Source organism: Sycon ciliatum, chromosome 10, assembly GCF_964019385.1.
Source record: "Sycon ciliatum chromosome 10, ocSycCili1.1, whole genome shotgun sequence".
Lineage (NCBI taxonomy): Eukaryota > Metazoa > Porifera > Calcarea > Leucosolenida > Sycettidae > Sycon > Sycon ciliatum.
Window position 1 is genome coordinate 732,687 of NC_088652.1, and position 27,835 is coordinate 760,521.

Genomic DNA, 27,835 nt, shown 5'->3' on the forward strand with positions numbered 1-27,835 from the left:
GTCTCCACAACGGAACCACGTGTTGACTGCAATAACACAGGGAGAAAAATGAATACTTGATATAAGGGAACACTGCTTGTCCATCTTTCCAGTATGTACGTTAACTACAGTGGGTGAACGCTAAGACAGTGAGTAAGCCAGTGCTCCGGTCCAGGTCATTCAGCCGGATTTCAATGTCCAGAACATCATAATCACGACACAACTTTCATTTTTCACTTTCCTTTGGGTTGGACAGTCAATTTTATCCACTTTTCTAAAGAAAATATTCGACGAGGAGACAACGATTTTAATATCGCAATAAGGACGACGAGATGAAGAGACATTAACTAAATACACGCTTTTTCTTCGAAGTTGCGACTTCCGCGGTATTGATCCTGGAGGCTCATTTATTCGCTCATGCATAACCTTCCTAGGGGCTCCCGTAAGAAGACCATAGGTCTGTGGAAAACACCCTAGTAAAATAAAAGTTAATAATAATAATAATAATAATAAGTTGGTTGTTCCAACTAGGAACACACGCTTTCTGCCAAACTTGACACTTGACTGACTCACGACTGTCATCCGGAGCACACAAGGAGCACGCCGCACCTTCCACTCCGCAAACCTTCAAGAAAGCACCACTCCCTGCTGAGCACATTCTCAATGGCGGAGTCAATGCATTTCTTCATTATTTGTTGTGTTCTTTTACTCTGTAAAGCATGCAGGAAATACTATAGCAGACATTGAAATCCGTGGAGAAGTCAAGCGGCCACTGGGCGATGGATGGCCTTGCACTCGCCAGCACAGCGGATAGCTGGAGAACCTTATTCACTGTGTACCTGAACTACAGTGCATGTACCCGCAATGAGCAGCAAGGGCACGGGCCCCCGGACAACCCTTTGGATTTAGATATCCACGACTGTAGAACAATGTGTAAAGTAAGGTTGTGTTTGGTTGGTCACATTCCACAATGGGAATCACGGGGAATCACTGGGAAGCATTCTTGCCCGTTTGTTTGGTCAAACCAATCCGTTAGGTTGGTCCCATTCCAGAATGGGAATCGCTGAGAATGATTCTTTTGAATAATGATCATTTCACCTCACATGCTGGAATGAGCATTCTCATTCCGGAATCAAAAATGATAATGGTCGCCACGAGCCAAACAATGTAGCGTCAGGTTCAAGTGCCTCAAATCATGCACTCAGACGTACCTTGACTCTCTCAAGGAAACTAGTGTTGGGTAAAAGAGAAGAGAGCCGCCGTTCCACAACAACACCATGGAATTGTTATGTCAAGTGATTCCTAATTGATTCTGGCGCGTTTGTTTGGTCAGGTGATTCTTACCCATTCCCATTCCAGAATGGCTGTCATCTACATTCTGAAAATGCCCAACCAAAAGCAACCTAAGACTCCTTCCTTTTGCGGAAATTTATTTTGGTTTAAAGGCACGAGGCTGACGGGTATTTTGAAGATTATTCCACTTGCCGTCAGGATACATATCATGTATACACACACAACAGAGGCGAAAGGCTGTGTTAGCTATCATGTATATGTAGGCACGCTGGAAAACGGATGTTTGAATGTAGGGCCATCTTACCTGATATATTTGTCCTATTTGAAGCCTGCCGTAACCATGACACCAAGTAACAGTGATGACCTGGCCGACTTCACCAGGAACAGCTAAGTGGTCAGGAAAAAAATCGTCGACTTGACGAATCTCCATCGTAGTTGACTACTACAACTTAGTACAAGACGTAGATTTACTAATCCAGCGCAGAATTCTGACTACTGGTAATAGTACTTGACACACAACTAACACACCGGGTTCTTCCACTTCACCACCGATGCACTGGCAATAGTACTACTAGTACTTAGCCGCCACCAGAAGAAGCTCGGTAACGGTGCCTGGGGCCAAAACAAGCTTGATTTGGGGACCTGATACAAAGTAGAAGCTGACACAGACTCTGTGACCGTTTTCGATTCTTTGCTGACTCACAAACTCAAACTCAAAGTCAAAGTCAAAAAAAGCCAGAGCGAAGCCACCGCTGCATAATTGTTTCCATGACAATAAAAATGGCAACCATCGGTTCGTTTCCATGCCAATGGCAACCACTCTTCACACACAGCGCAGTTGTCTCGGTGAACAAGACTAGATGGAGTGAAGCCTTTTGAAAAGTGAAGTACGTCATCTACATCTAAAGTTTTCTTGTACTGCGCGAGTCTTTGTTCGGTGGAGGTGTTGTTGCCCGTTATCGCTGAGCCTACTTGTACAAGCGCTCACCGGAAAGAGGATGATAATAAGATATACAATTCTGCCATCGAGGAGGAGCGTGCGGCGCTTGATGTGCGGTTGCCGGTTTGTGGGGCAGAAGGTTTGAGCGTGATTTACCGTGATTTACACAAAGGTTTTTAATCCTTCCGCACGCACGCACGCTCCAACCGATCTGCAACACGCACCACGATCGAACGGCGTCAGGAGATAGAAAGGAGCAGGTGCTTTAATGAGAGGGAGAGAGAGAGAGAGAGTGAGAACGGTGGAGCGTTAGACGTTCGTGCAGGCTGTGCTGCCGGCGAGCGGTGGCATGGGAGGAGCAGCTGCGGCACTGTATCACTGAATCGCGTCTGTCGAGAGCTTGTGAGAGGAGAATGGAACAGTACTACCAGATGATAATCATAAATACGATGTCGTGTAGTGTGTCATTTGCTCTGTTGCCCTGATGATTGTATGAGGTGTTCGCGGGGCTCATGGGGTCTTTTCGAGAGCGATGGGTTCGGCATCCGCAGTCTGCTGAGCTGGTTGTTGCCAAGTTTATGTCGTACCTTTCTCTCTGATTGTTAATTCGTTCGAACTTGACTTGTACTGACCGGTAGTCCGGTACATATACTTCCTATTGACTGTTTTCTCATTTTCTCAAGTACAGCTTTATCGAGCCACACTTTTTATTCTATCGCCATCATAATACTGCGCATCAATGCCCGTTTGGTTTGCGATGTAAAATAAAACTTCAAACCAAAAAACCTGAAGTATTTAGTCAAACTTACATACCTGCACCACAGGAACGTCACTAGTTTCAGGAAAAAATTATTTTTGCTCCTGAAGCGAAGGGAGATGAGTATTTCAGAAGTACAAATTGTACTTTCAAGGCACGTTCCTAAACACCTGGAGGCTGTGCTTGCACCTCCAACCAAGACATTTTTAAATTTTGTATTACCCTTAAAACAATGTTTGCATCAGTTGTAGTCGTCGGTGTGCTGAGTCGAATGGTCTTGGTCCGAGGAAGCTGAGATGCTCGCTTCCTCCTTTATCCCCAAATGAACTCGGGCACTTCCACCGAAACTGGGTGACTGCGCCCTACTAGATGGGGATTTGTATCCAAAATGTCACTAATATCGCCGTTTCCTTCTAATAAAAGAAATGCATGATCGCGATTAGGCTATATGTGGTAGAATTTTGGACGCTCAGTCGCCTGGTGTTGGTCCGAAAAGGTTGCGATGCAGCGTTCGGTCCTTATTCTCAATCGAACCCTGTTGAATAAGCGATCACGTGCTTGTTGGGTGTACACCAGTTGCTTGGTCACCATGCTTGGCCCTGCAGGCTACAACTTTCACATCAACTCGAAGGTTGAAAGGTTCAACTCGAGTTACAGCAACGTTGTAGGGTGTACTTCCCTTTTAACAATAGCTCTCTCTCTCTCTATCTCTATCTCTCTCTCTCTCTATCATACATGTACATATATCTCTCACTTGCCAGTGGGTTTCCTACTGAGATAAGGAATGACAATCCTTTCAACTACGCACAAAAAATACTGCAAGAACACTTCAAGTGCACGTGACAAACACGCAGCACTACCTCCCCTTGGTCTGTAATAGATTGAACCTAAGCTATATGTACGTATATCACAGCTAGTACTAGTACTAGTAGCCTACAACACAATACTTAGTGACAAGTGAGTCCAGTGACCTCTTCGCATGTCTACCTCCCTCGCCCCCTCGTCTACGCACAAACAAATTAAACGCATAACCACTATGATCCATAATGGCACGACATCAAGATGCTAGTACCCAACAGAACTTCAACAAATCAAATTCCAGCTACCATTAGTACTTGTAAGAAAAGTAAATCGCAACTAACTGCGAAGTAGAAATTTCGTGAGCACTGTCTGTGCTGGTGCACTGCTCACGACCCTAGTGGCATTTCAGACACGCATGGGCACCCCTATGCACGCAGGCATGCGCACAATCCTGACTTACGGCCTTGTCCACGGCTCTCAGCGGCGAAAAGAAGGACAAAGGTGAACGGCAGTGCAAGCAGCACGGGCACAAAAACCAATCTAGCCTGTGCCAAAACAAACACAGGAAACTATCAATGATGTTTGCTTTCACGATCATCCGTCACACACAAACCTTCAAACGATCTGTGCATTCCTCCGGGAAACAGTCCTAGTGTCTGTGTAGGTTGATTCACGATGACACCTTGACCTTCTTTTGTCAAAGCTCAGCCGATAGTCATACACGTATGTGTGTTCCAGAGTAGTTTTAGTTTTCGTTCAACAACGATCATCCCATCTTGCCAACCACTGCCACAACCATCCCCACCACTTCTCGCACATATTCGGGAATATAGTGGACTTTCGTATAAAACTTTTTTTTTTAATCAAGTATAGACTGTATGCGTACCGTATAGTGTAGTGTTGCACAGCACGCTATGATCGAGTCACGCATCTACAACTGTTACCACCACCCACCCACATTTTGCTAGTTCAGCATGAACAGATTTGACCAAAGAATAAAGTATTAGAGCGCTACGTGGTTCATAGGCACCACAGGGCAATTGGTCTCATGCAGGTCTGTGCCTTTATGTAGGCAAAGTGCCGAACAGAATATCATCTATGACTGAAATCAACATGATAGGCAGCGCGCAAGGTTTGTCTTACCATATTGGAAGTTGACTTGCAACGCTGATTGGAAGCACACACACCTGCAGCAGGCAATGCACGTCTGGGTATATGAGCACTCTCATCGACAAAGCAACATTATACTTTTCCGAAGAAAATGGAAATCTTGTGAAGGCACAGAGCATTTTCTGGCAGAACAGATGGAGTACCTTTCTCGCTTGAGAAGTGTGACACACGCTCGCGCATAAGGGCTTTCAGTTCACTCTGAAGAGGATCAATGCGTGGGAATGCATGCATATACATGTATCGCATAACGACTGTAGTGCAGAGCCTTGCTACCATAGAGATAGCGTGCTGCGGAAACATTTCGAGGTCCGTGATTCGAGAGTATTAAAATATATTAAAATCAACCAGCAAATAGGTAGGGCGAACGGCAGCTGCTATAGGGTGGATTGAGAATCCATGGTGGATTGAGAATCCATGATGAAGAAGAAAGTATACAAACTGTAGCATGTAAATGTAAATGTAAATGTAAATGTAAATGTAAATGTAAATGTAAATGTCCATAAATGCTACTTTTAAAATACCACACACACAACCATTATAATGTGATGCTGTACAGCATGGTGGGTGGCATATTGGATGGAAGACGGGGCAAGGCAGAATTACAATGTAACTCCTCCGACCAAGGGTGTCGGAATCATCTTTATTGAAGCCTGTTGGAGGTTGTGGCAGTGTAATATCTGCCATGCTGCCCCCGCCGGACAGCTTGCCGGCTAACCATTTCCAAGGGGAGGTCATTCGGAGACACAGGGCATGATCTGGATTCTAGTGAGACTCTTTGGTGCCTACTCCTTTTCCTTTCATAACTTTTCTTTCCCGTATAATGTACAGCGCACACTAGTACATGTGCGTATTTCTCATGAGTCAGTATCTATGAACTGGGGTAACTAACTTCATGTATGTCACGTCTCCGAGGTGTGCGAAACCAGCTTCTTGATCACTATCCATGGGCGATGAGGATGATCAGCTGTGCTCACTAGCCTGACTTTCTCACACAGACTGCTGAATGGGGAATAAGCCTCTTACACGGGTAATCACAGAACATTATACAACTCGCCTGATACAACAACTAAAGAAAAAGCAAAAAAAATGTTGGAATTGGAGAGCCGAGGATTATAATAATAAAAATTATTATATCGACAACCTTACACACACCATCTTCAATCCAAGTGGTCTCTTCGCTGCAAATCACAATAATTCTCAATCAAATGTTCGGCCAGGATCCATCATCAGGATTGACGAGAACAGCAAGTGAGGTGGACTTATAACAGGCAACACAAAGTAAAACAAAACCACACCAAACGTGATAATATTACACCATACGTGATAATATTGCACTATCCTTTCGGCACAGGCTGATGATGGCTCCTGGCCGAAATTTTGATTGAGAATTATTGTAATTGGCAACGAATAGACCACTTGCATTGAAGATGGTGTGTGTAAGGTTTTCCATTTAATGAGGTGGCTGCAGTGGAGCTTGCGCATATTTAAAAATATATATTTTTGAAGAAAAAGAAAAAGAAACTTGACAAACTTCACACAATGCCATTCATGATATTCATGCCTCTGGTAGACAGAGCTTACACAGCGCTTAATACCTGGACTTTACGCTGCTCACACACTTCTCAACACCCGTATTTCCACTGCAGTGCAGTTGTCTTTGCACGTGCTTTGCTCATTGTTGTACTGTAGGATCTAGACTTGTACACTGTACTTCGAAGTACATTTTTGGAGTGAAAGAGACCATTGGTCGGGGGAGCGCACTTCACCTCACCGGCACAGCTCAATAGCATAAATATTCATATTTGCTTTGTTTTCCTAGCTTACTATTGCCGTGGCTGGCTCAACGCCCTTGTCTCAGGGAATTCTGTCCCTGCATTAGCTATGCTTGTCACATGCTATGAGATTGTGTCTAATAATAATAATAATAAGCACCTACACTCCCTTTCTAGTCCCCTATGTTCTCTTGATATTGTTGTTGTTGTTGTTGTTGTTGTTGTTGTTGTTGTTGTTGTTGTTGTTGTTGTTGTTGTTGTTTTTCTCTTCCATCCTATGTAGGCATGTGCACTTTCATAATAATAAAAATAATAAATAAAGAAAAAAATAATAAAGTCATGTGCAAGAAAGATCACAGAGAGCTCAGTACCCAGGGGTAGAGCTCTCTTACGTGAAGGTTAGAAAGGTCAGTTGCAAGTGAGAGTGATACACAGAGTAGTCATCCTGCAGGCTGCTGGCAATCTGATGATCACACCGCTTGATCAACGGACGTGTAACCAATCATTCTAACTTTTGTGTCATACCGTTCATATTGAATTCTGTGTTCAAAGTTGTACCATGAACGTTCCAATTGCACACATTTTTCATCAAAATGCACTTCCCCGAAATCTGCTTGATTCCTTTATCCACGTACAAAACTAACTACTTGCATGAACCGAGAAAGTGAAGATCTGCTCTACATGTGCACCACGAAGACCACGCGTGGTACTAGCAGGGAGTAGTATAATACCGGTATTTTACTACTCCCTGGTTACTTGTGTGTGCACAATATGGGTCTTTCTAGCAGCAACGGATACCTCACTTGCACTGCAGACTGTCGATAGTGTTGAGTTGACTCTCTGTTTGACACGTGTACGCATGGCATGTGACAGGCAGTGTTGTGCGTGTTGCTGTGCGGTCAGATTGGCAACAATCCAGCACAGGCTCCAACAACTCTAGCAAAACCAGCGTACGTTTACTGAAGTCTCCCCGAGGTCGCTACCACCGTGCTGCACAGACCTCGTGCAGAATTCAAATCTACAGTCTCAGCTTACAGGCTACAGGTTCGATGTAGCTGCAGTGTACCAACTGCTTTGTGTGTATTGCATTCATTGTATTTGTGATGCAGAACAGAACAGAACAACAAGGACAATCAAGGCTTTTTTGCTGCTACTTCAAGTTTCATGCTCTCGCTATCATCAGGCCACAGTTGTGATACCTGTATTGGCTGTAATGCTGTTTTAGTTGTATTGGCTGTAATGCTGTTTTAGTTGTGTGTTTTTATCTACCGGCTCTTCAAAATTGAAGACACTAAAGTCAGCAATAGACTGTATTGGTGATTCGTCCATCATGATCTGATCACAGATCAGCAAAACGGAGGGAGAATGATGAAGGACAACAAGAAGCAGAAATATTGATAGCAAGGAGACTGTTTATACTCAGGGAAATGGAGCGTGAACTGATTATCGTGAAAACTGAGCTTTCTCTACAAAATTCGAGAAGGCACTATTATAATCTGACACAACCCGAATATACACTTTAATCCAAGCGAAAGCATTTCGTTAAGACGGTAACCCAAAGTTGTCCAGCTTCCGTCCGTGTTTGTTGGATTGAGGTTCAAAACCTACTTTTAAATTCAAACTAATCAGGGTCTGGGGCATGCTTCGCCATGCATTCTGCTATGGTCTACGTATTCTTTCTTTGCGATACTGGATAACATGTGACATGCTATGTTTGGCCTTTCCACAACTGCATTATGGCAAGGAGAGTTTATTGCACGATCCATGTGAATTCTGACACCGTCTGACGTAAAGTTGGCTTCGTTTAGTTTGTTACTATGTCAGTTCGTTACCTAATCAGTACACAGTACAAACATCTAGAGGCTTGAAGAAAAGCGGAAAGGCAAAACAGGGCAAAAAGGAAGATGTTATGTTACGTTATGTTATCTCTATTTCAATTACTTCACCATAACCCCCATAGGTACAGGCATCGCTGAATTGTTGCAGTGGATCATGACTGATGCCACAGCTCCTAGCCTATGATGAACAATGTACGTGAAGGAAAGGAAGCCCTGCCCTAGCTCTCCCGCGCTTCCCTTACTTTTCAGTTCCCCTTTCATTCTTTTCTTTCTCCCCTCTAGCTCTATTACCGCCATGGCTGGCTATCGCCCACATCACCTTTTCATTGGCTAGTGCCACGTGATTGCGACACAATAAATAAACAAAATAAATAAATGAAAACAGGAGAGATTGTTTTACTGCTCAGATTCCTCGTCAAGGTCGAGGGGACGAATGAAAGATAAAAGTAAAACTATGCCGAAGGAATGATTTTAAAACTGTAAAAAACAAAAGGGCACACTACCAGCCTGCAAAGATCAAAGGCGCAGATGTAGCTCCTGAAGCGGTGAGAAGTGATTAGATCAGCGCACCAGCAAAGTGGTCAAAGACCGAAAATCCCATTTGCTGCATCCCTGTTTCTCTCCTGTCAGCCTGTCAGACCAAGAGTTCCCAACTAACTGTGAGTTGTAGCACGGCTGGATATAATTTGTCTACCTCCAAGCCGTTGACCTTTGCAGGGTGGCCGTGTTCCTTTACGAATGTTGAAAACTCAGTTGAACTGAGTGTCAAGCGAACGGTGAATTTTCTAAAGGGGTGAAAAGTTTACTTCAGTAATTATTAGGCCGCGGTCACACCTCTCTCTCTATCTCTCTCTCTCTCTCTATCTCACTCTCTCTCTCTCCCTCTCGCGCTCTCTCTCTCTCTCTCTCTCTCTCTCTCTCTCTCTCTCTCTCTCTCTCTCTCTCTCTCTCTCTCTCGCTCTCTCTCTCTCTCCCTCTCTCTCTCGCCCTCTCTCTCTCTCTCTATCTATCTATCTATCTACATGTATGTATCTATCTATCTCTCCCTCTCACCCATCCCAGTAAAAGATCATCATCATCACCATCGAAGGAGCACTTTGCACAATGGGCTTGCATATCGGACCAGCATTATTCTGTGCGGGAAAGTGCCATGTATACATGGAGACTTGGGAAGTCACCCACTCCTGTGCCCCTTCCGTCTATACTGCAAAAGCCAACTATGATCTCTTAGGTGCTTTACATCCTGCCGTCTCACGCAGCCATCATGAACAGACTCTTTGAAGACTCTTTGCAGACTCTTTGCATACATTGCATTGCTGGGGAAAGATGAGAACGGGAACAGTCTGAAGACGAAATTGACTCTCACTTCCAGAACTCGAACCAGGACTCTTTGCAGTTCATCATTATCTCTCATTCTTTCTATTTTGCTTCCTCGTCCAGTCTCTCTGTGTCTCGCTTTCTTTCTCTCATTCTCTTTCGTTCTCTTTCGTTCGCTTCTTCTTTCTTTCTCCCCCCCCCCCCCTCCCTGTCTCTCTCTCTCTTTCTCTCTTTCTCTCTTTCTCTCTCTTTCTCTCTCTCTCTCTCTCTCTCTCTCTCTCTCTCTCTCTCTCTCTCTCTCTCTCTCTCTTCCTTCTTCTCCGCCCCCCCCCCTCTCCCAATAATTATTAGCTCCCCGTTTTCTTTCGACACGTTTGCTGTGCAGTGAAGCCGAGACCCTAGGTCGGTGGAGCACATCAGACTCCATCACCACGTCCACGATTCATGGCTGCGATGCTGCACCGCAGCTTTGCATGTGATGATGAGAAGCTGTGGCCTTAGTAAAAAACACACACACATACACATGCATTTTTTGGGCGGCGCCGCCAAAGCGTAAATTTTATGGCTCGGCCGTTGCCTCGGCAACGGCTTTGGCGGGAAATTTGGATTTCGCTCCGCCGAAAGTTTGCGAGCGGAACCTCCGCTTTGGCGAAACCTGCATGGTGATGGCTTTGGTGTGCTACTTCTGCCGAGTTCTGGCACTGAGCTCTGGTGTTGTTTGTACATGTGTGTACGTGCTGTATTTGCATTCCCTCCGCCAAAGCGAAGCGTTGCGGAACACAGTACAATGTATATTATGTGACCGCTGCATCGTGTGTTCTGCAAAAGCGGCTGCTGTAGTTACGCTTTTCGCCTCCGCAAAAAAGAGGTGCAAACTTTTCATGTGTGATCGCTAGGCTTTCCCCAAATTGGCGAGTTTTTCGCCTATTCGGCTTTTTGCTTAGCTCAAAATACATCAGATTCAGCTGTAAAATCAGCTGATTGTTCGAAAATCAGCTGCAAAATTGGAATAACTTGGAAAATCAGCTAAAGGATTTGTTAGCATATTGGCTTCAAAATTGGTGAGATATTGGAAATACAGCTCTGCTAGATGGAACTGGTCACAACTGTACGTACCTCATTGTAGCGTAGTATTTTACCAGGAACGATCCTCCTAATGGCTAATGTTTGGTTGAGAGGAGATCACAGGACACGAGTCACACGACCTCAACACATTAGTACTACAAGTACTGAAGTAGAGAGCTCGTGCGGCCATGCTTGCAGCAACATGATTCGTTCGTAAACTCACTTTGCAACATGTAATTTGCTAGATTTTCGGCGATTCTCAAAGCAACCCTCCATAATCGGCGAAAATCTTAGCGTTTTTTCGATAAGTCTCGTTTTCGGCGAATTTTTCGGCTAGCCGATTTGGTTCCCTGAACGCCTAGGGACCGGCGCGGCCATACTTTCTAGTACATAATATACCGGTATATCTAGGAACTGTGAGTGTGACTCGTAGGTGATCCACATGAACTTACTTTTTTAGTAGTAGTAGTAGTAGTAGTACATTATTCAGTCAAACATACGCACAGTGGATGATTCCGCAGCAACTAACTGTTACAGTCACTTCTGCTGCAGACGACGTGTGTGATTTTACTGAAGACCGTACAGGTGATTTGTAAGCGTGAAGTCACCATTGCAAACATATGGCCTGGCGACTTAGTAATGTGCGGATGCTAGTGCCAACCCAAGCATGACAACTTGATAGCATGTTGTGTCTGAGATACGAATAGTGTGACATTAGGCACACATGAGTAATGGAAAGGGGCTGCGGAGCGGTTTTCAACCCGTCAACGTCTGCGACGATACGAGCAGAACACAGCAGCACTGACAGTGCAACCATTGTGAGAGGAGATTGTATGGTCTAGGATTAGATTGGTTGCTCTTACGTCCGTGTGACTGTAGACCAGATGGACAGTTCGTGGCATAGCTATGGCACAGCTGGTACCAGTGTACGACGAGTACTAGTAAAAGAAATAAAATAATAGAATATTTTAGTATTCATGTGAGTTGCGTGTGTTCCTGTTAGTTGTGCTACCTGCGTATTCACGTCAGTTGTGTGAGCCAGCATATGCTACTGAGCACTGTTACTACTGCACGATCAAGTAATTCCTTTCAGACGTGCAAATACACACACGCACGTACGCACGAACGCACGCATGCACACACACACGCACACACATGCAGACCAACACACATAGAGTTTGGTTGGATGAATTTAATCCTACGGTCAAGGGCATGAACACCAAACGTGACTCGACACTTCTCAATTGGCCTACAAAGCACCGGAAAACCTAAAAACGAAATCCTCTTATAAAAAATATTGTTCTGTACTAAAAACCACAAAATCTCCGCTTCTTGTGTTTTAAACAATCGACGATCTCCCCTGCTGATTCAAGCAACAGAGGGCATGCTATCTTTCGCGAATTTTCAATTTAACTTCAGCCAGCATGACTACTACAACATCCACTTTGTCTTGGTTTTTTTGTATTCATGGATTCTTCACAAGCCATACTGGCCCATAGTCTAAATCGAGGGAGTCTCGGTAAGAGATACACATGGGGAAGTTGCAATACTGGGGTGTAAGCTCGCCTCTCGGCACCGGGAGTACCGCTCGCTCAACAATCTTTGGGGAATGAAATCAATGTCCCTGACTGCTCAAGTGCAGAGAATAAAGTTTGCTCTTTGCCTTGCCAATATTATGTCGTTGCATCTTCATCTTGTCATGTATTTTGCTTGCAATTGATGTTCTCTGTGATGGGTTATATGACTATTGTCATCATTCGACGCTAGCCCACTAAAACAAATGATTTGGATTTGACTGGAAATCATAAGTGAACTTGCACCGATGTAGGACAGCGAATGGCAGAACAGTGACATGACGTCATGAGTGATGATTGTCAGTGCACGGCACTAACGTTTACACTCTACATGCATAACGCATATAGACAGTCAGTGGGCAGAAACACCATCATGAGAGATAGCATAACCTGCAGGTCCAACTAGGGAAAGATAGGCATCAGCCCAAGCTGATTGCCTGTTGGAACATGCGAGTGTCGCTATACAAATCAACTTCAAACAAAGAGTGTTTTGAAGAACCTACCACAGAGATCTGCAGAGCACAGCACTGAGAAAGTTACTAAGCCTGAGAAAGGCAATAGAAATACTTGTACAGGAAAGTGAACGTGAAAACAAACAAGGAGCAGCATAGGTTAGTATACACACGCATGGAAACGTCATGCACTGTAAGATACGTACCTCCTGCTGCGAGCAAGGACTGCGATGACACTACTCAGTAGTACAGCTCACACTACAATTCTACATTGTACTCATTGGTCATGTAGTTCATCTCCTGCCCCCCCCCCCCCCCCTCGCGAAATGAAGGCAAACAACCGTACACTGAAGGCAGTAAAACATCCAAAAGGCTTGTTGCAACACGAGTGCCATGCACTGCTCAGTTCTAGACTGCCGATCACAGTGTCTGAATCTCTGGACTGGACCATCGAAGGAGCACTTTCCACAATGGGCTTGCACATTGGACCGAACAGCATGACTCCATGCGGAAAAAAGCCAAGTATACATGGAGGCTTGGGAAGTCACCCCCTAATGTGCCCCTTCCGTCTATACTGCATAAGCCAACTATGATCTCTTTGGTGCTTTCCATCCGCCGTCTCACGCAGCAATCATGAACAGACTCTTTGCAGACTCTTTGCATTTATTGCTTTGCTGGGAAAAGATGCGAACGGGAACAGTCTGAAGAAAAATTTGACTCTAACCACCAGGACTCGAACCAGGATTCTTTGCAGTTCATCATTATCTCTCATTCTTTCTATTTTGCTTCCTCGTCCAGTCTCTCTGTTTCTCGCTTTCTTTCTCTCATTCCCTTTCGTTCTCTTTCGCTCGCTTCCTCTCTCTCTCTCTCCATGTCTCTCTCTCTCACTCTCTCTCTCCATGTCTCTCTCTCTCTCCCTGTCTCTCTCTCTCTCTCTCTCTCTCTGTCCCCTCTTGCTCTCTCTCGCTCTCTCTCTCTCCTATCTCGCTCTCTCTTTTTCTTTCTCTTTCTCTCTCTCTCTGTCTCTCTCTCTCTCTGTCTCTCTCTCTCTGTCTCTCTCTCTCTCTCTCTCTCTCTCTCTCTCTCTCTCTCTCTCTCTCTCTCTCTGTCTCTCTCTCTCTCTCTCCTCTCTTGCTCTCTCTCGCTCTGTCTCTCCTCTCTCGCTCTCTCTTTTTCTTTCTCTTTCTCTCTCTCTCTCTCTCTCTCTCTCTCTCTCTCTCTCTCTCTCTCTCTCTCTCTCTCTCTCTCTCTCTCTCTCTCTCGCTCTCTCCTCTCTCGCTCTCTCTTTTTCTTTCTCATTCTCTCTCTCTCTCTCTGTCTCTCTCTCGCTCCCTCTCTCACTCTCTCTTTCTCTCTCCCTGTTCCTGTTTCTCTCTGTCGCTCTGTGAATCTCTTCCAATATCATCCATAAGAGGCATGTTTACGCAACGTTATCCCACAGATAATCATTGGATAATTGTGTGTGTGTGTGTGTGTTTGTGTGTCATTCCGCTGATTACCTGCCAATGTCTCTGTACAAATGCGCCTGATGCATGCCCCTTTTGCTAACGCAAGTGGAAAGCTGGCCCTCCTTCTCCATTTTCACTTTTCTCAGTGCGCCCTCTTGAAACTGTTCAACATACACTCATACATGTACGATATCGACTGTCGCTTTTTTGGCACACTCATTGTGCGGGACAAATCAGAAGAGGTGTTTTAGAAACTGGGATCATCTATCCATTATTATGTCGGTTTGCTCGCAATGCTGGCGTGATCCAGTGCCTTGGGCGTTCGAGTTTTACTGTCTTCACAGACAGTGTCAGCGACAGTCTCCATGTCGTGTACGAATTAATAACCTGTGCCTGTTGGCAATGAAGGACGAAATACAGAAGAAAAGGAAGGTGGTAAACTATGCTATCAATTTTTGTACAGTACATGTCGCTCATATCCGTGGAAACCCAAGAGGTTGTGGGAGATACATTTGATTTTCTATGTTGACCGATAACCACTTCTTGCAACACACACCCGCGCGCGCGCGCACACACACAGACACACACACACATGAACACCGAAGGCAACAAACGCATGGGACACTCACTTCCCTCCCATCCATGCCTTGCACGGTGTTGTATCATTATGCAAACACCCTTCCCGCACGCATAACACATTGATACAACACCTAAAGCAGGTATCACAAGTCAACTTTGCCCAGCAGACTATGAACATGACAGACGATATCACCACGCGGTCAGCCCACCATCCTAAGTGCCCGTGGATAGTGATGAAGCTCATGCCCTAAGCCTCAGACCCGTGACATACATGTACATGTAGTTCCCACTTTCCCTAGATACAGTTTCATGATCCACCCTACATCACACATACACGATGGCAACGCTTGGAAAGCAGGCTAAGGCGCCAGCGTGTTTAAACAGAATTTAGCCGCGTGTCTCCGAATCGCCCCTCCCCTGCACGGGTTATCCGGCTAGCTGGCCTGGGGCTGGTAGGTCCAACCACGACACATACTTATCTCAATATGCAGCCATTGGGTCGTGTACATGCTTATGTACAAGTTCCATACTCTCTTCTCCAGCAGGGGTTCCTGCACGCCACTCTATCAGCGAGCCGTGTCGCTCTACCTACCTACCGCTATTCCGCTGTCCCGGCGCTCGACATGTTTCCCAAGCACGCTATCTCTATGGTTGCCGTGCTACGCTACAGTTACCCGGCAATAAATAGGTACGCTACCCCACGCATCCTCTTCAGAATGCAATTTTCACAAGGTAACTTACATTCTCTGTTGTTGTGCTCGTGACAGCAGAGGTGCATTGCTTACAGTTGGTGTGTTGTGTGCATTCCCTTATTCTATATTCCGCCGACCAGCTCAAGAAGACAGACTTCTATAGTGTTACAGATTGACAAGCATGGTAAGAAATAATAATTCTAATTTATCTTCGCACTGCCTGTCATGTTCATATTCTTGTTGTGTAATATCTGTTTCGTATTGTGCCTACATAAACGCACACGCATACACGAAACCAGTCGCCCAGAGATGCTTGTCAACCATGTAATGCTTTGACGATGATGTCTTGGTCCAATCTGCTCCTGCCAAACTGGGAAGGTGGTTGGTAGCAAGTGTAGATTCGTGAGTGGCGTAGCGCGCGGGCCATCTCAGCACTACACACACACATGCACTGTGAGTGCATGGACCACGGATGGTGGCGCTTGGTAAAGAAACCTGCAGCATGTTCACCATCAGATAATAATAATTGTAAAACGGCTGAGTGGAAATGAAAACTGTTCCTGTTCAAAATTATTCTCAGAACCTGGTACCATGGTTCACGCGAAAAATCACACAAACTTCATGTTTTCTGAACGCAAATACACATTGTTTCCAGGCTTCATCAAAGCGGCAGACATATTTTGTAATTTTCCTGTGTTTGTGCTACAGGCTGGATCAGTTGTTATGTCCGTGCTTGCACTGGCTTCTGTCCTCATCCTCCTTTTCACCTCGGAGAGCCGCGGACAAGAACGTAAGTCACGACCATCTAATGTGTGCATGCCTGCGTACATAGAAGTGCTTGTGCCTATCAAAAACTCCACTAGACTCTAGAGCTTTGAGCGGCGCTCGACTTTTTTTGCTCGGCAATTTATACAGATCGATTGGGAACGTGGAAGGGAGCTGGTTAGGTTCATGATTTGATCATTTCGCGCTATTTCGACTTAGTAGCTGTGTTATATGCATAGAAGTACAAGACTTAGTAGCGTACAGTTGAGATTTGATCTTACGAAGACTAGCTTGTGTTGAACAGTATACTAGTAGCAGCTCTATGCCGTGCCGTGATAGAGATCTTGCGTTTTTTCTGCGTGGAAAGGGGGGGGGGGAGTGGAAACGCTTTAGTTGCTTTAGGCGATATGCGATGTATATGTAGCTGAAATTCGATCTACAGCCGATTTTTCGTCGAAACTATCGCGTGTTGCGTCGTGCCTTTGAAGGGGTGCAGAGTTCAATTGCTCGCAATTATGACGTCCAGGAAAGACTTGGGATGGTAGTGAGGCAGACTTGCCACTTTTGCGAAGTGCACGTCACGTCAAGTGTGATTGTGTGGTTTCTTGCGTGTCTGAAGAGATGAGCATTCCTAGTGCAAGTAGGAAACCCGTGGTCGCATGGCTTCATATCCGTGCAAAAGCCAACTCTAGTCCATGGCATGCGCGCATATCACAATCGACTGTGCAGAGCACGTAACAGGAGTACCTAGTACTAGTACTAAGGTTTGAGCCTCATCACGTGACTAAGCACCACCAGACCCCAGAGCTCCGGCATGATGCCTCGTGCTGCTAGATTCATTGTGCCCATGGTAACGCTAAACTGATTGGTCGTCCCAATAGTGATCAATGACATAACATAACATGTACATGTATGTGTAGAATTCCATAACGCGTTGCGTCATAGTTTAGCCATGCAGAGATTTCGCTAAAACGAAGTCATGAAGCAAGTGTTCTTAGCTATTTAGTCCGGCCACCTTTTACTGGGAGGTGAGCGGAAGGGATAGATCGATAAATACATGTAGATAGATAGGTAGAGAGAGAGAGAAAGAGAGAGAGAGAGAGAGAGAGAGAGAGAGAGAGAGAGAGAGAGAGAGAGAGAGAGAGAGAGAGAGAGAGAGAGAGAGAGAGAGAGAGAGAGAGAGAGAGAGAGAGAGAGAGAGAGAGAGAGATAGAGAGAGAGAGAGAAAAAGATAAACAGAAATAGAGAGTGAGGCACAAATTTAGAGACAGGGGACCGAGCCAGAGAGAGAGACAGACCGACAGGAAGAGAGAGAGAGAGATAGTGAGTACGAAGTGGAACACTTCGCTGGCGGTTCTGGCCCCAGCTAAACTCCTTACATGGACATGATCTGAACTAGATGCTGTAAAAATGATATAGATATATCAGATTGGCACTTCTGGGATATTGATTTTTGTCTTGAAGGTACCATTATTGCATTAATCTTAATCCAGAAATGTCAGGTTTGAGCCAGCGATTGAATATTCTGTGTCAATAACGAATCAGGGACAGAAAGCCTTGCTTCAGGGAAATATTTGTCCCAAGAACAGATATTATAGTATCTTTGTTGAAGAAAGCTTCTTTCACGAGCAAGCTTAGCCCAGTCACAATCATTACCACCTACTATTGAATAGTTTAACCCAACACAACCGTAACAAAGAACCCTTCTCAGCACAATGGCATACGTCTGCACTAACTACATGATTGTATTTGCGTGAGGGTTAACGTTGGATTTGTTGGCATGCGTCTTGAGGATAAAGGATTACCTGCATGCTCATTCAAGCGGACGTGATCTATCGTCAATAGTCCAAAGTTATGGTTATCGTTAAGGCCGTGAACTGTACGTTAGTCGTCGTAACTACCCGTGAACTGTAAGTTCCTCGTCGTAACTGCTGCCATCAGTACTATCGTAAACTGGATATGGTTACACCACAGCGGGCTTGGAGAAACCGTACCACAGCCAGATCCCCGCCAGTTCAGGATAGCACAGCATTCTCACATGACATGAGACGTTGACTTGTTTCTGTAGACTAGTGCACTGGCATCGATTGGTACAGCTGATGCTGACTAGTCCAGGGTAGTGACTCTGTGATCTCTGTGATCGCGATCCTCTAGACACCTCTGCTTGGCGTCAGACATGCGAGACAACTTCATGATGGACAACGTGATTCCGGACAGCACTGGGCCGGGTAGCTAATTGCCTTTTTCGCCAGATTTCAAACTGGCCCCACCACAGACCAGTGACAAAGTGTAATGATAAGCGTGACGAATGGTCCATTGGTTTGATTGCGCCTTGACTGCCTGCATCACAAGCCGTGAGCGTGACAGCATAGTCCTTGCCCTTGACGTCGGCGTATTCGATGCAGCATTAAATACTTATGGAGCCTGGTCTGTCGGGCCGAATCAGTAGATCGGTAATTGTTATAGGCATTGTGCATAGCGTGCGTGTCCGCTTTTGGTCCGTAACTTTGTTTCTGCAAGTTCAAAGCGACTAGCTAGCACGATCTTGACCACTTGTTTGCCAGTAGTCTTCTCAGGCAGCGTGCTGGTATCCACTTAACGTACTACACCAGAAGTACAGTTCTGACAAGAGTGAATGTTTGCGTAGATGACGGTGTGCATTTTAGTACTTTGAACGCGGCGGGATCGAGCGGGGCTTAGAAAATGAAGCAGATCAGCGAGCCGCATCCACCCAGAGCAGAGTTCATCCATGTCGAAGAGGAGTGGCACCCATGCGAGCGAGCAGTATCCCTCCGTGTAGGTAAGGTGTCGCGGACTCGAACGATAACATTCATGGTACTCTTACGACAAAACCTGTGCGAATAAGAGGTGGGATATTTGGGGTATGCGGTAACGGTAGAGATAACCAGCCCATAGAGGACTCTGCGGATAGTGGTAAGATATGTTAGAGACCTCCTGTTTCACAGAGCTCGTCCCCTTGTGGATACCAGGTATACCACCTAGATAACTATTACACGTATGAGAGGGGGGGGGGGAGAGTGATGAGAATTGGACGATTACTGGAGATGCGATGACACCTAATGAAAAATAGGTCGGATGTGTGTTACAGCAGCATGTATCATAGGAACAGTGTCTTAGCACTACAAGGTCAGTAAGCTACTTGTCCTTCCATAGCTGCTGGCACCATCAAGATATCACCCGTTATGAGCCCTCTGGTTTCATTCCACGTAGAGTAGCGATGTGACTCATACTGTCATAGAGCACTGCGTTGTGTGAGACAATGGCCATTGTGTTTGCAATTTGCTGCTGATTTTGGGACTTCACAGGACTGTGCTGTACGTAGTAGCGTAGTAGTAGCATGGTCTACAGACGTAACCATGGTAACGTCGTTGAACGCTGTGTGTAGGCCTACTGCATGCTGGGATACTGGAAGTAGTACTAGTAGAACTGCAGTCACTACAGGAACTACTGACTAGTGACCAGTAGTAGTAGTAGTAGAACTGCAGTCACTACAGGAACTACTGACTAGTGACCAGTAGTAGTAGTAGTAGTACACCTACTGAGACTGTCGTGGACATGCAAACTCCTGTTGGAGGTCAAGCGGTCCCAGGGCGAGGGCGCTGGCCATGCAGCCGTTACTTGGTGGTAGTACATTGTGCACTACGATCAACGTGTGCACGCGCACTGCATGCTACGTTCTGTACGCACTGAGGGCGCGGGACCCGGTCCTCCGACTGTACTTCCATGTCCAGGACAGTACTCTACGCAGAAGCTGATACACGTGTACTCTAACTATCATGCTTGTAAGTTGTATTGTTGTTGTTGTTGTTGTTGTTGTTGTTGTTGTTGTTGTTGTTGTTACGGTGTTGTACTGTATTGTCTAGAGCGTGACACTAAGGAACGGAACGTGCACGTTTCTACTGTTCTCTAACAGTTCACGGTTACTTTACGATAGTCCCCTGTGTCCGATTTAGCAGGACACGCGTTGCACTGTCATGGCGCGTATCCTCTGACCTTGAGTTGTCAAGCACCCTCCTGAGCCTGTCATGTTGTGTCAGGTTGTGTAGTCTATCTTCTGGCATCTGTCAAAGGGAATACGTCTCGACACGCGCGGGCATGTCTACACGTAGAGGCAGGACATGCACTGGTACTGGCATTGTCTGTGACTCGACACTTCATCTAGCTCCACTCAGGCTTCATGTCGCGATCGCAGAGGGATCCTATGTGCACGCTGTATATGCATGCACACAGTCGTAGTGTCCAAGCAATCGATTAATCACTCGTGTTGGCTCCGTAAATAATTATTGCATCGACGTCAGGAGGAGAGCTGGAGAGAGAATGTCTGATATGAGTGCACATGATTGTACAGTCATGACGTCATTATGTACGTTACAAATACACTGTAGCCGTGTAGGTCTATCATAATAATTTTTTATTTTGCTCCAGACGTGACACATGATAGCGTGTCGCTGACAAGTGTCTCTCCGTGCCTCTGCCTCTGCCTCTGGACTGTCTGTAGTCCACTGTAGTCAGTGTAGACTAGTATAGTCATACATTCTACACTGCAGTCAGTGCAGTCAGTGCAGACAGTCAGTCAGCGCAGACAGTCAGTCAGTCAGTCAGTGTACAGAGTCCCTGTCGAATGTTGCGGGACTGCATCATACTTCATAGGTCTACAGGAATTATCGAATACTAGGCACAGGCATATTATGCATAGGCGTAGCAATGGGATAACGACATTAGCCGGTACGTAATGCTCAGACTAGTCGACTCCGTGGTCTCCGGTAGCTCTAGAGTGTAATACACATGTTGTAAAACAATAAGCGTGAGTGGACTTGGGATGGATTGCTTCGGTGAACGAGTGAGCTGAGCACGTTCTCGTCCAGTAATGACTAGGTCACAGACGTAGTATAGAGTATGGTGTAGAGAAGAACGTAACGAGTTACGTAACAGAGGCAAGACAACCAGACAGTGAACCAGTGAAGTGATTATGCACATTATGCAGTGCCTCCTCGGCCTCGGCTCTAGGATTTCACGTCGATTGACCGGGGCCGGCGCCCTCAGCGCGTACAGATCGTTGCATGCCGTGCACATGGTGATCCGATGTGACCAGCGCGCTGCAGCGCATAAATCCTCGTACCCAAGGTTGCATGCCAGCGCCCTGACCTGGGGCCGCTAGACGTGCTACCGGATTTCCATGTCCACGACAGACAGTACATGACCATGATGACTGATTGTACAAAATGTAGAATGTAGATCTACTTCAGACAGTTCAGTCCGCATTCTCATCTTGCTCCGTCTCTTTGCATTTGTTCGGTCATTCCCGAATGGGCATGGAATGACGTTGGTATACCCATCGCGGAATCGGAATGAGCGTAGGAAACAAACGCACCGGCATGCATTTGGGAATCTGGCAAAAGTTTTGCGCCACTCTGGAAACGAAACGACGGTCGAATGTTTTATTTTTAGTATGAGTAGACCTGTTGTTTGCAGCCTTGCGAAGACTACCATGGACTACTGCATGCCAGTTCTGGTAGTTGCTTGCTATTTGCTTCCGTAAGTTTCTGCATCCGCCAACGATAGTCAGGATGAAGGAGCGGCCAAACACGGCGTAGATCAACGAGCGCCCGTAACTAGGGTGCCTGCAGGCGGGGTTTGGCCGCTACTTCATCATGGCTATTCGACCTCGTATCAGTCACAGAAACGTCTCTAGCTCTCGTGTTTATTTGACAGAGACGAGGCACTGTTGTAAGAAGAAGTGAAGTGGCAGGCTCGGTGCCTCTTTGTGTCTTTGGCTCGAAAAATAGTTCTGGCTTGCCTCCCTGAGATTCTAGAGGCCCTGCTCGACGATGATGAAGAGCTGAGGTGGGAGGGTACATGTATATTTCCAGTTCATCAACGATCCCGGGCGAACACTTTCTCTGTCAGCGAAGGGGCAAATAATACCACGAACAAGTTACTATGCCGTCCCCGAGGTTACAGTACCAGCCTATACCCTGCCCTGGACGATGTCCGCCAACAAACTACATAAAAATAATTATATCGATAATCGCGTTTGAAGCTTTGTTGGAGAGATAGCAGCGACGAAGCCCCTCCGCGCATTTTCATTCCGCTCGGAATGAGACCTCATTCCACTTTTTCTATCGCCAGAATCGATTCTTCACCCTTCATTCGATTCTTCACCCTTCATTCCGCGACCGGAATCGGAATTGCACCGAACAAACGCTGTCCAGTGCATCGAACAAACGCTCCGGAACCAAACCACGGCGGAATGACTTTGGTCTGGAATGGTGGCGGAATGGCACCGAACAAACGCAACCTGCTCAGAGCTAGAGTAGAGATGACCATGATCATGATGATGGCCGCCGCGTGGCGAGTGGTTGTCATTAGCATGGAAACGATTCATTAGTCTGTTGCCATTCTATTGTCATGGTAGCAATGTAGCGCTGGCTTCGCTCTGGCTTGCAAGCTTGTTTGTCTTTGACTAGTTTGAGTTTGAAGTACAATCTTATCATGTACAGACAGTGATGTAGTTTGAGTTTGAGCTTTGATTTTTGAGTTGGCAAAGAAACGCAGCGGGCCACTGAGTCTGTAGACTTTACTGTGTCAGCTTCTACTTAGTTCTAGTCTTTGTATCAGGTCCCCAAATCAAGCTTGTTTTAGCCCCAGCCTAGCCAGCCACCGTTACCGAGCCATCGTTACCGAGCCACTTCTGGGGGCTAAGTAGTACTATAGTAGTCTATGGTCGCTGGTGAAGTGGAAGGACCCGGTGTACATGGTGTACGTGTGTCAAATATACTAGTACGTCAAGTAGCACTATCAGTATTCAGAATTCTGCGCTTGATTAGTGCAACATGTAGTGGTCAAAGTCGATGCCGCTTCGGCAAGTGGATGATTATTTTTTCTGACCACTTACAAATGTAGCTGTTGCTGGCCGGGGGCTGGCACAGTTACGCCATGGCAGGCCATCAGTGGGACAACATACTCGCGGTAAGATGGCCTTACATCGTAACTAGTTCATTCAAACGTCCGTTTCTAGCGTGCGTACATATACCCTCACGGAAAATGGGAGAATCTTCAAAATTTCCGTCAGCTTTGTGCCGCAAACATTAGGAGTCTTACTCTACAGACCATTCTACAGTCGTGAATATCGAAATGAAAAGAGTTGTCCGGGGGGGGGGGGGGAGGGGGGGGGGGGCGCGCACTTAGGCCCCAGTCAAACCGAGCAAAATTCCACCATTCTGCTCAGAAATTTGTGGGCGGTTTCCATGGAAATCGCGGAACGGCGGACACTTTCCGCTGGTGGGATTCAGCCAGCAATTGGCTGGCTGAATTCCACCGGGATGCCAGGACGCGGATTTTTCTTGAGTTCTGTATTGTTTGAGGGTGGGAATATCAGTAGGAATTTCATTGCCGTCTACTGATTTTTGGTTTCGACCAAGGAAAGCCGGCGAGCAGAGCAGGATAGACTATTAAATTTTGTTTGCTTGAATATTTCCTTCAGTTTGCCGTTCAATGTGTGTTCTTCGATCGAGTTTGCAGTAGCCCTGTATGCTTGCTTGATTATTTCCTTCAGCCTTCCGTTCGATCCTGAGCATGGACTCAGTGACCAAAGCAAAGACAATTTCCAAGCGTTGTTCGCGTAGCGAATTCATCGCAGCAAACAAGTCAAACACACAGAAAAAAAACGGACGGAGAGTTGTCCAAACTTGCAACAGACGAGAGGCTGTGCATGGGCAACGAACGAAATCACTAGTAACTAGTTTATCTTACCTGCGCAAAACCATTCCACCAGTCAGCGCATGTTGGTGTGACTATGTAGTGAGCATGCAGACCGCCACTGCTCCAGTCCGCGTTTCAGCTGTCCACGTTTCAGCCAGTTTTGGTGTGACCGCGCCTTTACTGCTTTTAGCGTGTACATGCACTGTAATGCCCCGCGACCGCTGGACTTCTCAACGGATTCAAATGTCTACTACAGTATTTCCTGTATGCTTTACTGAGCAACACAAACTGAAGAAAATATCAGTTTAAAAACAGTGAAAAAATTGACTGTCCAATGTTGGAAAACCTTACACATGTCCAATGTTGGAAAACCTTACACATGTCCAATGTTGAACCAACAACCCAAAGGAATGTGAAAAATGAAAGTTGTGTCGTGATTATGATGTTGTGGACATTGAAATCCGGTTGAATGACCTTGACCGGCGCACTGGGTCCCTTACTCACTCACTGTCTTAGCGTTCACCCACTGTGGTTAGTTATATGAAGTATTCATTTTTCTCCCTGTGTGTTTTTTGCAGTGAACACGTGGTTCAGCTGTGGTGACGGCGGTAATGAAGTTTACGTCACCGAAACCCAGGAAACGTGGGTTGCTGGCGAGCAGTTCTGCCAACGTCAAGGCAGCCATCTCGCCAGCTTCCCCCAGATCACGGCATGCAAGTCAAGTTTACTGTCGTTGCTTGGTCTTGCAGTAGAAGTCCATACCAGCTACACCAGATTGCTGGATGGACTTCACTACCGTGATGTGGGAAACGTCCTGCAATTGTCGGACAGTGTCATTGACGTCAAACGCATTCCCGACAATTGCACGGATACGTTTCTTGGGAACTCATTACCGCCGGAAGACAGAAGGTGCTCGATCACCAATACGGTTGTGTGTGGACGAAATCCTGGTAAGATATATTTATGGTTTGAACCTTTACAGCAGATTACAGAGGATCTATTCTTTTGCTTGAGGTCTTTAAGCTGTTGTAGCGATAAATAGTATTAGTGAAGCTTATCTTTATACTTCGCACCATCCTCTGGACGTATAAGTTAGTTTCTTCCCCTGCATATGTTCTGTTGTGGGATGACTTTTCCTTGAAGATAGTCTCCAGAAAATCGACAAGGACAATTTATTCACCATAATTATTCTCTCTGTTCTTTGCCTAATGTCCGCTTCACTTATCCTATTTTAAACATTTTATTGCTATAATGCAGTTATTATTTCCGGGTCGCCTATTCATAAGTTTCTGTGTTTGACATTTTTTCACTATTCCCTGTAACAGTAACCACCCGAGATGAGAAGAGAACGAAAATGTCCGGTTACAATATTGCTTTTACTTGACTGTGTGGATTGTGTCAGTGCTGACACTTCTTATGAAATATCATTACAGGTTGTAATTTTAAAATTGGCCAAACATCAATTTCAGTACATTCATTCTTGAGTGCGCTGAGTCAAAATAGTGTTTTGCTTTAGGTAGCTGATTTTACATAGCCACTGAAATCCCACTTCTACCTCCAGAGAACGGGGAAGAGTGAGTGTCACCTGTGATAAATTGTACTGTTACTGGGTGCAACATGTATGACGAGACTCTCATAAGAAATAATTATTCTTCGAAGCGCATTCCAGTATGGGTGGCTTTCAAACGGTTAAAGTGAAGTGCGGAAACATGACATGATCGTATTTTGTCTCCTGTTATATTGCCGTGTAGCGTATATGGAACCATCAACAGTGTGCGGATCGTACAAAATGACGTATCATAGCATCTCGTTCTCAGCTGACGATGCAAACCGGACGTGTCGCCAACGGTATGGTGGTTGGCTGTTGTCCACAAACATGCAGCAGCTCAGCTGCGTCTCTCAGCTCCTGAATTCGTCTCAGGGGCTGAGAGACAACAACGCCACCACCATACCCCTCTACACCAGCGGCACGACCGGGTCAGCTGAGTGCGAGGTGTATTCGCCATCAAGGTCGGCAGTACTTCAAGACTCCTGCACCGCAGCCAGGCCGACCGTCTGCGTGTCTCGTAAGTTTCCTGCGGAGTTACTCTCAAGTGATACTCTATGTATGTGTGGGACCAATTTTTGCTCAGGGTTTAGCAATGAAAAAACTGGGCAAACTCGCAAGTTGTTGTGTCACAGTTAACAAATGGAGAAAGTCTTATTGAGTCCAGCAAAGTACTTATTTGAACAGACTGTAAGGTGTACTTGGCACGACGTAGCCCATATGACAAGCAGCACTTTTGCTTGAATTATGCCTGAACACTGTTCTACCCCAAAGCTATGCTCTATGTTTGCCTTGATTTGCCATGTCTTAGTCGTGTAAATTTTGTTCATATCCGCTGGATTACTAAGAATTGTATATTTCCTGCTGTGTAACATGTTTATTGCTATTGAGTGCGATGTGTTTCTGTGTTCAATTTTACAGGGTACTGCAACGGCAGCGACAACTTGGTGGCGGTACGAAATGAAGACCGGTGTCAGTGCAGACCCGGTTTTATCCGTACATCCGCACACAGCTGTAAGTGATAAGATCTTGTCTGCCATCCTCGCATCCTACGACACACCCTCTACCATTGCCCTGGATATGAAAACCTATGTTCTATTGCACACCATAGTACATGTTAGTGAGACTGGCTTGCTATAATAATGTACAGTCAAGCTCACATTCACGACAGAGGCGATACACACCGTATGACTAGTGCGATCTTGGTCGTAGGATTTTTCCTCCCGGGTGGTCTGCCCAGAGCACCTGTAGAGCTCTAAAATGTACCTTGTTGGCAAAGATAGACACCCCAACCCCCCACCAGACCCCCCCCCACCTCCGACCCCCGGTCAGACCACTCTCCACGGTCCTGTGACACCCCTGCACGGTATTCAGATGTTCTGCTTCTCTATTGCCAGTTCACGTCGCTTCGAATGCACTCTCAGCCAGGAATGATGTGACGTAAAAGAGCTGCCTGGCTTTCCCACTGGCCAGGAATGATGTGACGTAAAAGAGCTGCCTGGCTTTCCCACTGTCTGCAGCTCTAGATAGGTATACAGTCATCTCTCTCTCTTATCCCGACCCCCTCCAAGTTACGGGCACCTAGGTCTACCACCCCCCCCCCCCCTCCCCCCCCCTCCCCAGCCACTGTGCCAGTTTCAATGGAAATATTTTGCTATTGCAAATTTTGGCGGAAATAGTGATGTCATGAGCCAGATCTGTGGCATTTTCCTCAGGGGCATCGGAAGGAATTCGACATTGGTGAGGTCCGGGGTACTCCCCCGTAAAAAATGTTAGGTAAATTGGCCGAAATAACCCATAATTTCATTGCTTCAAAAGTCACAAGATGAAATTATTGGTGCGATTTTGGCCGGACCAGCCGCACCGGTTCCAACACCCCTGTTCCTATTAAAATAGAAGTATACGTTATTGGGAGTACGCAGATTAGGGCTGAAACAAACACAATTTCTCAGTAATCGAACTTTTTTGACACTAACGATTGAAGAAACGAATATTCTTTATTGACGACTCGTGGTACTGAGACTCCCGTGTTGGTGTCTAGCGCCTGTGTTGAATCCAGGTTGGAACAGAACTGCAATCCTGCTTGCCACAGCACTGCAAAACTGCACGTGACAAGTCCGTGGGG

General features: G+C 46.0%; 1 protein-coding gene across 2 annotated transcripts in view; it reads left to right on the top strand.

Moving 5' to 3' along the window:
- The first annotated feature begins 18,855 nt into the window (after positions 1–18,855).
- Positions 18,856–27,835, top strand: part of LOC135825639 (uncharacterized) — a 46,679-nt gene continuing 37,699 nt past the window's right edge. The window contains exons 1-4 of one of the 2 annotated variants that reach the window (XM_065338252.1): positions 18,856–19,242; positions 24,743–25,114; positions 25,916–26,230; positions 26,632–26,724. In XM_065338252.1, coding sequence (XP_065194324.1) covers positions 19,146–19,242; positions 24,743–25,114; positions 25,916–26,230; positions 26,632–26,724 — 877 coding nt within the window. In that variant the 5' untranslated portion in view covers positions 18,856–19,145. The remainder of the gene's footprint in view (positions 19,243–24,742; positions 25,115–25,915; positions 26,231–26,631; positions 26,725–27,835) is intronic. The other variant, XM_065338253.1, reaches the window with a different exon arrangement.